The sequence below is a fragment of the Furipterus horrens genome, unplaced genomic scaffold, assembly GCF_987537825.1.
Source record: "Furipterus horrens unplaced genomic scaffold, mFurHor1.1.pri manual_scaffold_1, whole genome shotgun sequence".
NCBI classification, from domain to species: domain Eukaryota; kingdom Metazoa; phylum Chordata; class Mammalia; order Chiroptera; family Furipteridae; genus Furipterus; species Furipterus horrens.
Genome location: NW_028327171.1, coordinates 197,399,602 through 197,416,870, shown reverse-complemented (window position 1 = coordinate 197,416,870; position 17,269 = coordinate 197,399,602). Strand labels below are relative to the sequence as shown.

The 17,269-nt window shown below is 36.6% G+C and overlaps 1 protein-coding gene across 3 annotated transcripts in view; it reads right to left on the bottom strand.

Moving 5' to 3' along the window:
- Window positions 1–3,922: 3,922 nt before the first annotated feature.
- Window positions 3,923–17,269, bottom strand: part of UNC80 (unc-80 subunit of NALCN channel complex) — a 174,985-nt gene continuing 161,638 nt past the window's right edge. For 2 of the 3 annotated variants that reach the window (XM_090283247.1, XM_090283255.1), the window contains exons 60-65: window positions 16,500–16,638; window positions 14,422–14,478; window positions 7,421–7,502; window positions 6,420–6,531; window positions 5,605–5,804; window positions 3,923–4,784 (exon numbers count right to left, since the gene is read on the bottom strand). In XM_090283247.1, the coding sequence (XP_090139373.1) occupies window positions 4,518–4,784; window positions 5,605–5,804; window positions 6,420–6,531; window positions 7,421–7,502; window positions 14,422–14,478; window positions 16,500–16,638 (857 nt within the window). In that variant the 3' untranslated portion in view covers window positions 3,923–4,517. The remainder of the gene's footprint in view (window positions 4,785–5,604; window positions 5,805–6,419; window positions 6,532–7,420; window positions 7,503–14,421; window positions 14,479–16,499; window positions 16,639–17,269) is intronic. The other variant, XM_090283261.1, reaches the window with a different exon arrangement.

The window sequence follows — 17,269 nt, the reverse complement described above, 5'->3', positions numbered from 1 at the left end:
TGCAAAACTGGGCCCTCGATTGACCATGGGGGTTCCATCTCAGCAGATAAATTTTTCCTCAGGGTTGATAGCAAATGAATCTTTCTTCTCTGGGTCCACAGTAACCTGGAAAGTCACTTCTCTCTCCTTCATCTGTTTTATCATCTGTTAAAGCAGTGCCCAGTGTGGGTTTTTGTGAGGATTAAATGAGCAAATCCAGGTGATGCACCCAGCACATTATGTCCATTGCGCCAGACAAAATTGTGCTGGTTATTATCACAACGCTCCTCCTCTGCTTCTAGCCCTCATTCCTTTTACCTTCTCTGTTTTTCTCTTTCAAAAATGCTCACTGACAAATTGTAATCCATTTAATTACTGTTCAGACACAATCCAGATGTAAAAGAGTGTCTATTCCTCTGCCAAATGTGTCTAGGGTCTTTGAGTTGGGAAAACAACCACATAAGGAAAGAAATGGATATAGCAATAACCTACCATAGAGGGTAAGGATAGGACACTTTGTATAAAAGGCAAAAATGGTAGTAAGTTGAACCCCATGGTGGTTCTGGCCTCATTCAGAAGACAACTATGTCCTTAATATTCCTCCAGTCATTCCAGATCATAACCTGAGCAGAGAAATCAAGTTGGGTTATCTCTCTCCCAATATTCCCATTCTGATTTATTTTGAAAGTTAAGGGTGGAATTCATGAGTAGAATGTAGCTCATTTGGGATTGGAGGAAGAATTGGAGGTGTCTAATTGAAGGGTGACCACAGGTCAGATTAGAGGATTGAAGAGAGACATCAAGGCACACCCCAGGGATTGAAAAAGAATACTTTTCTGAATGAGTCAAACTATTCTCTATGTTAAGAAATGAGAAATGAAACAATGAGGCATCTTAAATGTTTTTAACTCATTTTATTACATGTGCATATTCAAACACAGAAGTCTTAATATTTTTCATAAATATCTTTCATAAACATTTCAGTATTTATTCATATGTATTTTTCCATGCTCTTTGGTCATCCAGTATTCATAACAGACTTCATAGTCATCTGAGGGAAGTTGGCTGTGTAATCAATCATTTGTTTTTACCTATAAATGGCTAATAAAGGATTTTTATCCTTCAGTCACAGTGACAATTGAAAAATATTATGGAGGTACATTGATTTGTAATGCTAAATGACCCTAAAATAATATAAATTTGCCTTAAGCTTTTCCAAATACATTCTACCCTTAACTTGTTATATTGTCCTGAGTGTCAAACCAAACTCTGTTTCTGAATTGCTGCAGGGACATCCACTAAAGTAACTGAGGAAGTGGGACTTTCTACTCATTGTCAAGGACAAGGCCATGGGATGGGAAGTATAAGGTCACAGGGCAATAGCATGACTTGGTATAATAGCAGCAAATTCAAGAGACTACTACAGTATCCTGTATAACATGAGGAAGGGTATTTATGTTTTAGACTCTAATTCTGTTTGACCCTTTCTTTCCTGTAGGTCCCTAAACACACCCTATTCTCACCTCAGATACTGTTGGAATTGTACAACACAGTGGAGAATGTTCTTATTGACTGAAGGGACAGATACTAAAGAAGGGAGGAGAAGCCACCCTGCCTTAGATACCCTTGGAGACCTGAAATAGCAAACCACTTCCTTCCATCTTGTTCAACAGTCTCTAACCAGACCCTCAAACACCACAGGGCTGTTTTCCCCAGCATTGCATGCCCGATTACGCCTTTGACCATGTTAGTCCCAGTGTCTTGCTTGTCCCAACACACTCAACAATTCAGTTTCTGTTTTTGTTTTTTGTGGTGGAGGGGGTTGAGTAACTTATCTAATAGAATTATAGAAAGCAGCAAATACTGAAAAATGAAGTAAAATATTTTGTTATAGAAAATGCTTCATCCAGGATTTGAACTGCATTAATTGACTCTGCATAGTATAAATCTACATACACCGTATTGGATAATACGTGCTTATTCAAATTTCTCTCAAGAGTTAATTTCTGAAGAAGCAAACTCTTAGTTGAGTCCAATTTTTTGTACATGGGAAGTAGGTGCCTGTTTTAACTTTCTTCTGAACAAGATAAATATCATTAAGCATCATAGCTTCAGAAATGATCTAATATTTATCATGCATAATGATTTTTAGTCATGTGATCAATAATATTTTGAACATTGCCAAAAAAATTAAGAATCTTGAGCATTTTTCTATTCTTCCACTACAATTTTTTAAACAGTTATTCCTTCAAACTCCAGGTAACAGTATTCCTGAGAATACATCTTGAGACAACCTTATGCACATACATAGACACTTTACCAATTACACACATTCAACACATTACATTCAACACATTTAAGGGCACCTTAAATGGAACAGACGCATACATCTGCAAAATCTAAGTAGTTCCAGTGTGAAAACATTTCCAATCTATAAGGCCCTGCTTCTCGGAGTGGAGGCTTTTATAAAAATTTTTTGCAAGCTACGACAATACTTAGCTTATTGGAAAAGTTTCCAACAGACTTCCATAACACTAGAGTGAAGGAGTCAGGCTAAAAGGCAGACAGGTCAGCATAATCAAGTTCAAAACAGCCCAATACTTTTTACATATAAAAGGTACTTAGGATTCTCGTCAGATATTTAACAATCTTCTTTGACCCCTTTATTTTTTAAATATCTTATACAATTAAACATAGAGAATTTGAATCAAGAACCAAGAAACCAGAACAAAACACAGACATATACAGAGACTAATAAAACCCAGACACTTGTAATTACCAAACATAAGGCCTCGAGCACTAATGGAGCAGCATAATTTTAACAAGCAAAATACATCAGTTCAGAAAGAATCATAAAACCACTTACACGTATATTTCTGCATTTGAGAATTAATTCAGCATTAAGGGTCAAGGTTTTGAAAATATTATAAAACATAAAAGAAGCTTCTAATTTCTGAAGCTATTATAGTTGAAATTTTAAATTTTCTCCATTGTCTTTAGCTCACAGATATCTTTCACTCTCTTAGTAAATGGGACTAAAACCCCAAATTATATTTGAAAATATAAATCACAATATAAACAATGCCTATTTAATAAACAATTCTAACAGAAAAATAATTTTCCTTTGTGATTTGGGTAGGTTTAGTATGTCTCCTCTGTATATATATATATATACTTTTGATAGCCAACACAGTCAAAGTTTAAGCATATAGAATGTGTTTTAAATTCATTGCAATGTAATCAAACTATATTTAACTTCAACTGGAGGACTAGAAAGCACACACACACTCACACACACACAATGCCTCCATACCAATTTAGGTATGTATATGAGCTTTTATACACTTAGTAGTTCTGTATCAGCTTTCTAATGTAAACTGTTAAAATTTTGAAATAGTTTTGAACTATATTATACCAAGCCCTACTATAGCATCAATAACACACTAGATATGACCTTACAAGCCTTTTAAGTTTCATACTTTTCTTGAGTAACTGAACTTAAAGTAAAATTCACAAGCTGACTGTGTCTATGAAGAGATTGTTCACTTTATTTTTTTTCCTCATAAACTCAAATGTCTAAAGGATTGTGAGACTATTATTAACATTGAGAAGCTATTTTAGTGAACCGTTTCTGACAACAATAACTTTAATATCTGAAAACATGCCCTCAAGGGCAGGTACGACTATAAGGAATGTAATCACATTTTCCAATATTTTCTAATCTTGGCATTGATGTAGTCAGGGCTAGAAGTAGGAAAACCATCTCTTTCTAGCTGTTGTATCTACATTTAATTTTTATTATAGTATAGGCTGTTTAGGTTCTTCTAAATTCAGGATTATGTCTGATAATTTCTAGAATATTCTCTAATGTGACTGTGAATAGAATGATCTTATGGCGTTAGCATTCTGATTTACAACATTCAATAAAAATGACAGCTGAAAAATAAATATTGAAAAGTCCACAGCTCTAAAAATAGTATTTTTTTCCTTCTTCTAAATGGCTGTTGATCAAAACAAAAATGGCTGCAGGCTTATTTATTATTTAGTTTCCCCAAACTAATATTTTCCTTATTTATTATTTTTATGTAAATTGTTACTTGTACAGCCACCTGATTTAACCTTTTTGACACTATAAAAATAAACATTTGCATGAGATGTATAATGTGAGTAACTTCAAAAAATTTCAGTCTCTTTTAGAACATATTATTTGTCAATATTTCTAGGTAAGCAGCTCTATAACAGTATACATTTTTAACTGCTCAGTCCTTCTTGTGTCATAAACAATGTGCAAATGGCTCTTTCCCCTTATTCCTCCCTGGTTTTTATGGTCTTCACACAAATAAAATATCCATTGATTTTTAAAAGATGTTTATGAAACAATATGCACACTAGCAGCAAAATCTACTGAGATGTGTGTCACCTATTGAATATAAAGTGCTGTGTTTTCACCTTTTCCAAGCAAAAGTATTCAACGTTTAGCCACATGATCCCTCCCACACCTTGTCTGTCTGTACCTGCAACTCTTACACAATGCAGAACTAAACATGTGACTCATCTAGGTCTACGCAAGTCTCCCCCAGCTCCGTGGGAGTAAAAGTGTACTGGCTAGACAGCAGGGGGTTCTCCATGCCATTTTCCTCGCTGATGTGAAGGACAGTGTCTCCGTGCTGTAGGAGGATGGATGTCTCGAGGCCTGTGAAGTCATCAGGGTCTGAGATTTGAGTAGAGAGAGGGCTGTGTGCTGCAGCTCCTTGTACTTCCAGGTCCTCCTTCTTTTCTCCTTCTTTAGCAGGGAGGGTCTCACCCTAGGATCAAAAGGGCCACAATGTCATGGAAAGGTAGAATGAGGTCCAGGGAATAGTATCAAAAATGTTGTCTATCTTTAACTGGACAAGGAATTACAAGGTAAGTCCCAATTCTAGCCTTCATTGTGTGTAAGTTCTTATATAGACCCTTCCGACTTTCTTAGCCTCAGTTTTCTGACATGTTGCATGAGCATAATATTTGCTCTGCTTACCTTTTAGATGGGGAGGATAAATGGGATAATAGTGTTATGATGCTCTTTAACCATTAAATATTTAACCACAAATGTATATAGTAATATTGCCTCTTATCTTTCTTCAAATGTTACATGAGAAGAAAGTGGGACCTGTGGGAATTCATTTATAAAAATCAAGAGAAGAAAAAGTATCAAAACAACAACAAAAAAATCAGAACAATGAGGAAAAAAGATCAAAACAAGAGGTTCCTCTCATTTTACAGGATACAGAAGGTTCTATATTTAAAGGCTCCATCTAAATTGGTAACTTTTTAAAAATCAAACTCTCTTTAAACTATGTATTATATATGGTTTTCAGTGGTTATTTTAGCAGTGAAATATTTTCTCTTTAGTTTTTCATAATGAAGAATACCAAAACTTCTCTTTTTGTTTCTTAAGTAAATGTATTCCTGCCTATATACTTCATATAAACTTTCTTTTTCATGATGATAGGACCATTGTCCATCTGGCTAACAAAACTTTACAGACCCAGACTTAAATTCTGTGCAATAAATTGGCACATCCAAGTGGTTGCCAGACATAAGTACGCAGGGAGCAAGCCTTGCCTGTTGCCCTAGTGCCCTCACCTGCTTGGGAGACAGGCTATGAAGATCAGCAGCAACAATGGCCGGGGAAGATGTGAGGACTGGTTTGTCCATTCCTTCTGGTTTCCTAGATGGGGCTGGGCTGCAGCCTTGTGGCTGGACTATGGCAGGAAGTGTGTCTGTTGGGGCACCTGTTGCCTCTGGCTGAGCCTCAATGAAGGTCACAGATCGTTTCTGATCCGCTGGAGGTCAGAAGTAAAGCAGTAAATAGAGGAGAAATATGTAATCAGTGCTTAATAGCATTAACCAGTGTCTCCTGGCCTTTCTTAGTAGAGACATTGCTGATTTACTAATAAATGAAAGCATACTTGACCATTATGTATATATTTTGATTTCACCTTCTTATAAAAAGCAGAATTTGGGTAGAAAAATCATTTTTACATAAATGGCCTAGAAACAAAATTTGCATAGAGCATTAGGTGAACTTGGTCATCACTCATAACAACTGCCAGGACTTAAAAGTCCCTATTATCTGTCATTTCTTTGTCTTCAGTTACACTTACAACAAACCCAGTTTCTGGCTTGGGTAAAGAAAACATGACCCTCTATAGTCAAATCTCATAGCATTCATAGTTTACCTTGGTCTTTTCCATTCCTCTAGATTCTTGAGGGTAGGAATGGGGATTGGTTAAGGGGAGAAGGAAAAAAGGCACTGCAGTTTTCTGGGAAACTTTCCCTCTTATCCTGGTGCCTTCCCACCGCTGTGCTTATCTGCATGAGCTCCTGCAAGTCTTCCTGGCTGAGTGGTGTGGCATCACGCCAATATATATAATCAGAAGGGACACAGAAGTTCTCACCAGATGGCTTTGTTTTAGGCTGAATGCTCCTCCGAGTGGTTGACAGCCGAGCTCCGTGGCGATTTCTGGATTCAGTCTGAGTCTTCTGACGTGACAGTAGAGGACGTCTTAGCTAAAGAGAATAGGGAGAATGTAGCTAGCAAATGGGTCTAACTGCCTGGGAGAAAATATTGTGCTCAGAGGATTCTGACTATGGTTTATTCCTTACTTTATGGGTTTCTGCTGACTCTTGTGGTTGTTCCTTTCATTTGAAGCTGGTAAACTTCTTTCTGAATGTTGAACTACAAGTATCTGACTGGCATCCCCTTTAACCAATTCTATCTTCTAAGAACATTAACGTAATTTAAAATAGGCCATGTGAGAATTTCAGTGAATTTTAGGATATAGAACTAATAATCATTGCTTACACATCAGGCTTAGTTCATCTAAAAGTTGCAGTTGTACATATGCAACGTCTTGAAGGGGAGGTTGATGAAAAGAAAACTTCAGATACTGAGGAAGTGCCTGGTATCCAAATCAATGCTGGGATGCTCCCATCAAAGTAACAGTGCAAAGGCTCATTTTAATTTTTATTTAGAGAGTAATGTAAAGGAAACCCATCTAAGGAAATTCGTAGAGATAATCTTTACTTAGATTTCAGTTTTAACTTGAAATCATTAATTTTGAAATGAGGAAGAAAGGACAGCTGTGTCCAGGCCCCTATACAAAAATCAATTTTATAACAAATCTTCCTCAATATTAAATTTGGCGGGGAAAGTTTCTGGATAGGGAACGAACAGAAATATACAGGCCCACTTATTTAACTAACTAATCAGCTTTGCTAATATGAACTTAAGTAGAAACTAAAAACTCTCAGATTGCTCAAGCACTCACCACGTTTTAAATTTGCTCTGTACTGCTTATCTCAGGTGGGGAGAAGGCAGAATACACGTGGACACTCAACACTGAATGGAACTTTCATTTCATGGGCTGACTGTCCTGCCCTTTCCAGGTCTGCTTACCTGCCTCAGGCCCCTTTTCCTTCCCAGTGGCTGCTGAATGAGGAGGTTCTGTTGGCCAGGTTCACTCTGCACACTTGCCACCCTGTCAAGCACCAACAATGTTAGTGCACCTGGAGACAGTACAGAAGACCATCCTCTGGTGGGTGTCAGCTCAAATCACTTATATGGAACGGTCACTTCAAAGATACCATTATCTTTGAAGGAAGGTTGGGAAAGAACCCCTGAGATGGGAGTTTTTAAAAGGTTTGGGAGGGAGGACGAGGCCTTGGAGCCCCAAACTGCCAAAATTGAGATTCTGTTTTCAATCACAGACGCCATAACTATCACTCAGCAAAGCATTGGTTCGATCACACCCCTGGTTTGGAAACCACCAAAAGGTTTAAGATGTCACATTCTAATCTCAATTTTTTTTTCCAAGGGGAGGGTAATAGGTGGTGACGAACAAACACAAACAACTCTACTTCATGGATGAGAACACCTTTTGTAAATTTCAATTTAAATGAAAGTAAGATGGACGAATATCAAGCACATCAGACACAGAATCCATTTGGGTGAAGGGGCACATTCAACACATGTTTGCAGCCTGAAGTCTCTGTGACTACGAGTAAATGAATAGTCACATGGGCAGACAATATTTTTATAATGGTTTTAGATTTAAAAGGCTGACAAAGTAATCAATCTTCCAGTAGAACTCAGAAGAGTAATTACTAATATCAAGTAGCTGCACTCAAACATATTATGCAATTTATAAAAGCAACAACCTGATCCCCCCAAATTAGCTGTGTTTGTGTGTATTTTATGTGCAAAATCACTACTGGCAGTGGTCACTATTTTAGTGTTGGGTGAAGCTGAAAATACTGTCATGGGCCCATGATCCTTTTTCATTCTGCATGCATGTGTAATAGGTGTTTATAATGGGAGTGGGGGTGAGAAAAGAAAATGTATTGTGCCCCAGGGAACACTGTAATCCTGCGGATGATGCCAATGTGATTATTTGGTAAATGGGTAATTAATTTCTGCTTTGCCTTTGCTAAAGGAGAGTCACCTACAAATAGTTTTTAGAGTAAAATATTCCACAGAGGAATCCAGATTTAGCAACTGTCCAGGAAAATGAGAGAAAAACTATATTCATTCATTCTTATTTTGAAAAAAATGAACTATCTAAAAATCTCAATGCAGTTGTAGGGAGAGAAATTGGTGGCAAGATGGATAATCAGATGTTTCTCTTGTTGTGTTAACAACTGATTAATCATGACATGGTCGACAAAGGTATATCTGTCATTTTTTAAAAGTCTTATATTTCTACTAGAAGAAAATCAATGATTCCCAAATGGAGTTTATCAAAGTTTTTATGAAATAAGCTTGTAACAATATCATAATTATACCATTTGGGATAGATAATACAAAATTCCATAAGGAGCACTACAAAAAGATGTTTTTTAAACTTTCTTATTCTCCTAAATAGCAAGTTCAAAAGAGCAATGTACATTAATTTATACATATATGACCTTGTACCATATATGACCTTTCTATGAAGACATAAAGTTACCCCCAAAGGAACAATGAAATAAATTCTGATAAGCAATCCAGACTATGTTTGAAATGACATCTCCTTATTAATTATACATTTTAACATGTGTCTTAAATTGAAACGAGTATTCAATTACCACATACACAGAAGTAGAAGCAGGTTTCTCCCAAAGACCAAGCAAAGCTTCCATTGGAATGGATTCTTCATTGACATCTAAGCGATACCTCAGTTCCCTTAGCCATAAAGGGAGGTTAATACTTACCACCTACCTCCCATTAAGGTAGAGAAAAGAAGTTAGTTGATGTAAGATGGTTTGAATATGAAAAGTAATGTATATAGCATGCTTCCTTGTTTTACATTTGATATTTGTAATGAGTTTATTGCTTTTAGAACATTAAAAGGAAGTGGGTAATAACTGGGCAGAGAAAATGAAACTGAGGTGGTCCACTTGTCTCTATTGATTCAGTAGTCTGAGGTTGTGAGAAAAAACGGTGCAAGAAAGGAAAAGAAACACACGTGACTCACAGTGTTAAATGTTAAAACATGATGTTAATTTCATGATGATAATTCTAAGGAAGGATCTTAATATGTATCAAAATTTTCTCTATGGATAGAGAGGCTTATTTCTAAGGAATAGATCAAGTTTATAGCTTTAGTAATTAGCTGTTCTATGTAAATGATATGGCATTTCATCAATGGAATGCACACACCAAAGATGAATTTATAGGACATAACCTGGGAAATCTGTCCCAGCTAAATTCTCCCTAAGAATGTGATATTAATGTTTATATTTAGGATGTCAAAATCTAGCTTAATTGTGTGCAGTTAGGACATATTACTAATAGACAGCCAGAGAAGTTAATGATGGAAGTTATTTATACGGAACATGTTTCTTTTTCTCGGGTCTATATTAAATAGGAGTGACATATAAAAAGTAGTTTTAATTTAGCTTCTCTCTATATCATGTAATATTTCAGTCATCTGTAAGACTTGCAATGTGTAATCACACATGTGTAATAAAACTAACCCGAAAAGGACCAAGGTGTTGGCCCTAAGCTCCTCTCTATAGAAAATCAGCTTTCTAGAAATTTTTAATCTTGGGAATGAGAAATGACTAATTTCTACTGTTTTGCTAAATAAAAGAGCAAAACAATAAGGATAAAAGCAAATAGAACTTTCTAAGTCAAAGCTAAAATCATCCTTTGTATTTCTGAGCCACTTTAAAACACTGAAGTGGCAAACCATAGCATGATCTGGATTTTAGGGAAACCAGTGCACTTGGGGCTTAGCAGAACTGATGTGACTCCACTGTCTACAAAAAACAAACAAAAAAAAAACAAAACAAAAAAACAACAACAACACAAAAACACCTGACTCAGAAGGGAAAGAAGTCATTTATAAGCTAGGGAGATTTAGATAACGTTAGAGAGCAATTCTGGCACAAATTACCTCTTTTCACTTGTTTCAGCATGATGGCTGGATGATAGTACATAAATATGTATGTATTTCCTAATGGCATTTCTTGAAGGATAGGCAAACAAAGAGCCATTCAGTAATACAATAAAAATTCATATCACTCATCTCAAATTACAGAAAAGTATATAGATTGAAATATATTTCATAAATAATAAATTTAAGTAGAAGCCCTGGGTGAGAAAACTGGCACACAGGAAATGAAGTAGTAATTTCATTGCTGTTATCTGAACTTTTAGTCTCAATTTTAATGTGGTTAGAGAAACCTAGAGGCGTAACACAAGACACACTGTATAGCCATTTATTCTGAATAATTGCCCTATGATGGGAATGAATAAAACCGGAACCAAAGGAGCCATAAAGCACTTGCAGAGAACAAGGAATTCAAGAGCAGACAAAATCCTGCTTTTCCCTTTCACAGTAAACTAGTATTGTTTAAAATTTACTCAGCCTCCACAACATCCACAAAAATGTGTTTTAAATACCACAGAATTTAGAGAGGAGAGGCTAGAATCAGACTAAAGAGAGGGAATAATCTGGATCTTAGATGTCACACAAGAATTGCTTTAGCAATGACAAAGTACATAAAAGGGCTATTTTAATTTTTTTGTTATTTTTAAGAGTACTTGTCAAATTTTTATACATTGAAAATGTGGATGAGGTAGGGTCTACTAAATAGGTTATTTTTCTTTTGTCTCACCCAGACTATGTATCTTGTTCAAACTTGAATCACATTCTTATTTTCCACTGTGGTTAAAAGTATCTTTATGGAATCAAAAAGCAATGTAAGCGTTCTTTTTTTTTTTTTTTTTAATTAGAGTTGATTGGCAGTTTTTGCCATTCAAAATGTTCTAACATGTCCAAACAAAATCTAATTCTCAAGTATAAACATCTAGGCTTGAGTGCCTGAATAATCTTCTGTATGTCTATATTTTTCTGGAGAAAAACTATGGTTCATGGTGTGTGTATTTGGGGGCTGGGCACAGGGAAGGAACATCTATGAGCAACATTCTTGACAAAAGACAGTTCTTCTACAGAATATTATTTCAATGTATTCATTTCTTTTTTTTTTTTTTTTTTTTAGTTTTTCAATTACAGTTGTCCCCTTTCCCCCCAATTTCTCTCCCCCACCCAACCCACCCCCTCTCCCGCAATCATATCCCTCCCCGTTGTCCATGTCCATGCGTCATTTATACGGGTTCTTTGACTAAACCCTTCCCTTACTTATCCCCCTTCTCTCCCTCTCCCCTCCCCCCTATTGATTGCTATTCTGCTCTTTGTTCTATTTAGTTCCTTTGTTTGTGTTGTTCTTTAGTTTCCTGTATTAGGTGATATCATATGGTATTTTTCTTTCTTTGTCTGGTTTATTTCACTAAGCACAATTCTCTCTAGTTCCATCCATGTTGTTGCAAATGGCAGGAGTTCCTTCTTTCTTTCTGCTACATAATTCCATTGTGTAAATGTACCACAGTTTTTTGATCCACTCATCTACAGATGGGCACTTAGGTTGTTTCCAGCACTTAGCTATTGTAAACTGTGCTGCAATGAACATTGTATTCATTTATAAGAGAGAGTCTTTTCTGCATAGGCTAGTGTTTCAATAGGTTGATATTTCTTGTCAGGAATCTTTAAAATAAATCAGTTAGCACAGGTTTAATCCTTGCAGAACTCTTTAAAATGTTTGCAAACTGTTATTTTTTTATGTTATCTTGGTCTTTTCCTCATTTAGTGCTTGAACCAACTTGCTCATTTTGCCTAAAACAAGTGCTCTTTCAAAAGCAAGTCCCGAGAAAAATTAATCAAAATATGAGGACTAGAGAGAGGAGGTGGGTTTACTGCTCTCCCTTAGGCATGCTTCCTGATATTCTTTAGGCTTTGGTGCCAGATTTTCCTCACAACTACTTTGAGTGTATTTTAGGTCCTGAGTGCTCTGGTGTATGCTAAACATGACTTCCATTGTTAATACCTTACTGCTTCTTTAGGATATTAAGAGCCTGCAGAATAAAGAAGTTTCATGCCCAAATTAAGAAGGCCTGCAAACCAACTATAACAAATATATATCCTATTTTATAAACCAACTTCTTAGTAAATGCCAAATTCCTCTCCTCCAAAGAGAACTTGGTGACGATGAAGTTCAAGAGATACGATTTGTGGTGTATGGCAAAAGTGGATGTGCTACTGGCTGGTGGAATGCCTCTGCTTAATAGAATTAGTTAGAATGTAAAGAGAATGTCTCATCTTCGAGTTTCTTAAAGACTACAACTGAAGTTCAGGGTGACTGGTGGCACCCAGAACTAACAAACAGTTACAGGAACAACAGACGAATAATAGTTGATCTAAAACAATCATCCAAGTCCTGACATGACTAATTCAGTTGCAGATAAAATCTATAGCTTTGGCTCTGAACCAGTCTTACATAGCAAGTATTTGGGTTTATTCCCATTGGCACTGAACCCAGGCAGATTGGATTGGGTTAGAGAACTCCAAATCAGTCATTTGAGCCCTGAGTCTGCCAGAGAGGGCCAAATCCATCGGAGAGTTTCTAATAGTCCATTCAAATTCCTGTTGTTTCTCACCTACCCCAGACTAACATTTTAGCTAGCAAGAATAGAATTCGGCCTAAGTAGAAAAACCCTCGGACAAAGATGGCCACGGGGAAGCTAATTTAACACTTTCTCCTCTCAGGACACTGAAATTATCTTCTAATCAAGGTTCTCCTGTCTGACACGTAATATTAAGTATTTAACAAATGAATTCTTTGAAAGCAGTGGTTACGGTGCTAGACTTGGTTCTGATCTCTTTAAAGGCTCTAAACAAGGAAGGAAAACTTTGAGGACTGTTCTTCCTCATCGCCAAGGCTCTTGAGAGTGGAATTAAGTCTGCACTCTGTGGCATGCGCCCACATTTACCACCAATAAGAGACTGATGGGTCAAGTCTAGGGCTCGCAAACACAAATGAATGTCATGAATTTATGGGTCCGGTAAAAGAAAAAAGGCACACCTGATGATGGATGAAATTTCCCATTTTCAACTGTAGAAGAAAATGTGAAATCTGCACAAGATGCAAAGAAAACAAAGGACGACCTGTCACAGGAAGGCCTCTCAACATTTCCTCATCTTTGTGATAAAGCAATAAACATGGGTAGAGTGGACTCACTCAATAATGCACACCTGAAAGGGAATGTTTTCTCTTGAGATGGAACAAAGGCACTCTTAGAATGAACAAGAAGCATTACCCCGCATGAGGATTAGTTGAGAGGTGTGAATCAACAGCACAAGATTAGGAATGTTTGACGTGGTTTATCTGAGTGTTAAAGGTGCAGTCCCCCTTTCCGAAGTTTCAAACCAATAGCCAGGACATTACATTGTTTCACCATAAGACTTCTCTTACCAAGAAATGTTTGTATTTGTTATTTCATGGCAAGTTTTGGAGTCACCTTTGTGCTGGGACTGACATTCTTTATGTAAGTGTTGTTTGAACAAGCTCCTGTCATAGCATGTACATAGCATGCATCCAAGAGAGGGAATTACAGACATTGTATTTATCACATTATTGTTTTCTTATCATCCATGGTATACTAGCTAAAAGGCCTGTCTTGATTTAATAAGGGGGTTCCTGATGATGGGGAGTTGAATCAACTGGCTTCTGAACAATATTTCTTAAGGAATATCAGTGTGGGAGGGAACAATTAAAAGGGATAAATTTATCATTTGGCATATGAAACATTTTAGATGTCTGTGGGCAAAGCCCCTAAAAGAACTCCACAGAATTTTCTTTTTTACTAAGAGTTTTAGGCCATTTGTGACTGAGCTCTGAAGCTGAAAATGGAGGAGGCTACACCTTTGACTTCCAGGCGTGTGTGTTCATGAGCAACAAAGGGTAAGAAATGGAAATAGATATCAAGATGGGGCGAGAGGAGACAGAGAGACAGAGGAGACAGGGAACAGCTAGTTTCTCAGCACAGACACCAATAGACAGGTAGCGTTGACACTGTACCTAGAGAGGCTGCCCTCAGCGGCCAGGCCCTGGGAGTCATCGAGGACATTAGGTTCACTGCAGGAGGGGTAGGGAGATGAAGCATTTAGGGAAAGAAAATGCAAACAAATAAAAAAAAAAAGAAAAAAAAGCATGCAATTTTCTGCTCCTGAGAACCAAAAATAAAGAAATAAATTTAACAGAACAAGGAAGGAAAAGGAGACAGTCAACCGTTTCACCTTGTGCGGGGTTTGTCAAGATGTAGGACTCAAGGCAATGGGGGAGGAGGGATTTTGGATGAATACAACTCTGAGAGGAGTGATCTATTTATTGGTCAAGAGTTGGGACTTAAAATGAGCTCCAAGTGGAAACATGAGCTCCAAAACACATTGCAGAATGAGTCTGTGCAAGATGGAACTATCATTCCTTTGGTAACCATTTGGCTGGGTGGTTATTATTTTTAACCTGTCTTATGTACATGACGCATCATTGACCAGGATCCTGCTTCTTTCTTGCATGTTGTGCATTATCACACAGAAGCCACTTACCATGAACTGTCACAACCAAAGTCTTGGAACTGACACCATTAAGAAAAGCAAAGAGAGAACCCAACTTCCACTGCTAATTTTGAAATGAAAATGCAAGTAAACAAATGGAAGGAAGGTAACCCTGGAAAAACCACATGAAACTCCATTTACCTCCTTACTCCGTCCTCTAGTGACTGAATTGTAAATGGCAAAAGGAGAAACCTGTCAAGTTGGTGAAGGAATAATTAAATAGTTTATTGATTTATTTGGATGCAGTCTATTTTGGGATTTGTGAAGAGAAACTGTGTCTTTTTTTTATCTCTCTTTCCTTCATTGCCTAGCATTGAACTTATAAGCATCCATGAAGTGCTCAATAAAATCTTGTTAAACCATTTAGAAAACTAAAACACTGGAGTGCCTGTCCCCAAAGAATCATTTAACCTAATACACTGTAAAAATAGCCTCTATTCCCAGAAAGAGGTAAAATAATCTCTTACAATGATAGTAACCCTTATAAATTATCAATTGTGTAATAATTAAACAGTATATAAAATACTGCTTTCTTTACAATTGTACAATTTACTTATTAATCATCTTTTATCATTTTCCCCTGTTTTGATATTATCCAAAAATTAGGCTTTGTTTTAAAAATTTTATTTAATCTGTCTAGATAGACATGAGCTATTTGTATTTGCTGGAGGATTTGGGTACAAGGATATTCTTTGTGCATATCAATTGATTTTATCTGAATATTATAATATGCTGAGTTTTATTGTTTTTCATATATAAATTATACAACATAGAATCTATGGGTATTAAGAATAAGCACAAAACTAGAAAGAAAAAAAAAGGTCTACTTGTTGAAAGAATTCAGTTCCTCAAGTAAAAATATAAGTGGCTGTGAAATACATAATGTTTTGACTCTTATGTCAGATTATTTACATATAAAGTTTTTACTGTATATTCTTAGGAAGCAGAGAACACCAAAAAAAAAAAAAAATGTTTTAAAGGGTTTAGTAATGGAATTATAGAACTATAGATAGAGAAGTTACTTAACGATCATTTTAGCCAACCTCCTCATTTCACAGAGGAGAAAACTGTGGGCGCTTGTTAAATGACCAAGGTCATACATAGTAGCATAAGTCCTTTTCTGTTTGGTTGAGCATCACTACCTCCAACTTAATACTGAAGACATACTGGAAGTCTAAACTTTACCAAATATATCAAGCTAGTCCTACACACTTGCCAGGTACTCATTATTAACTTAGCTAATTATATATCTGAAATATGAGAATGTCATCTGAAAAAAGACCATGCATATATTTATGGAAAGTTTTTAAGGAGAAACAATGCTTGGGTCAGAAATTGAGATCCCTTCTCCTGCCCTGGCTTAGAAAACTCTGCTAATGGTTGCCTGTACCAACCCTGGTCAAAAAGTCCTTTGTTGAATGGTCTAGTTAAAAACATTGATTGTTTCCTTCTCTTTTAGCCTTTTCAGAATAATAGGAGTGAATTTTTAGAATTTCTACCTTTCCGCCAAAGGCAGAAAATAAAATATCTATGGCTCTTTACCTTTGGCTAGGTAACATGCCCACCTCAGCCTGAGGTGCAGACACGCTAGAGACGTGGCTGGAGAACCTCCTCCTTCCAATGGCACTCAGGAGGTAAGCTTCTTGTTCACTTACCACACTGGGCATGCTTACAGAGTCATCTGAAAGGGGCACAAGAAGGGAGTGTTATAAAACCATGACATTGATCAGAAAATCCAACTCAAATTTGTATGTGGGTTCCATCCTTAGCTCAGATACAACCTCCAGGCAGTCTCTAAAGCTCAATGATCATTTGTCCCTTTGTACAGATTAAAAACTAAGACCTGGGAGGGGTCTCAAGACACATTTTCCCTGTTTGTATAAAGACTGAGACTTGCACAGCTGAGCCTCTAGTTACTGAACACTGTTGCCTTGGGAATGTAAACAGAACTGCAAGTTAAAGTGACTGCTTACTTCACCTGGATGATGGAAACAGCGGCAATAAAGCTTCATGAAAGTATCTCCATCTCGAAAGAACTTTAGGTTCTTAGTTTTTAATCTGTACAAAGGGACAGATAATAATTCTTCACATCCACACATCTCCCATTTTTGAACAGCCTTCCTGAAATAAATATAAACTTGTCCATTTTTACAAGCAGATTATTTGTGAAACCCAAGAGGCATCTGAAATTTAAAAGTTTCAGAAAAGCTGGACTACAATTTTTTAAACATTCCAGGAGTAGTCCAATAAGGGACTTCGTTATCGAAAAAGTCAAGTACATTTCTTTAATATTCAAACACTACATTCAGTAC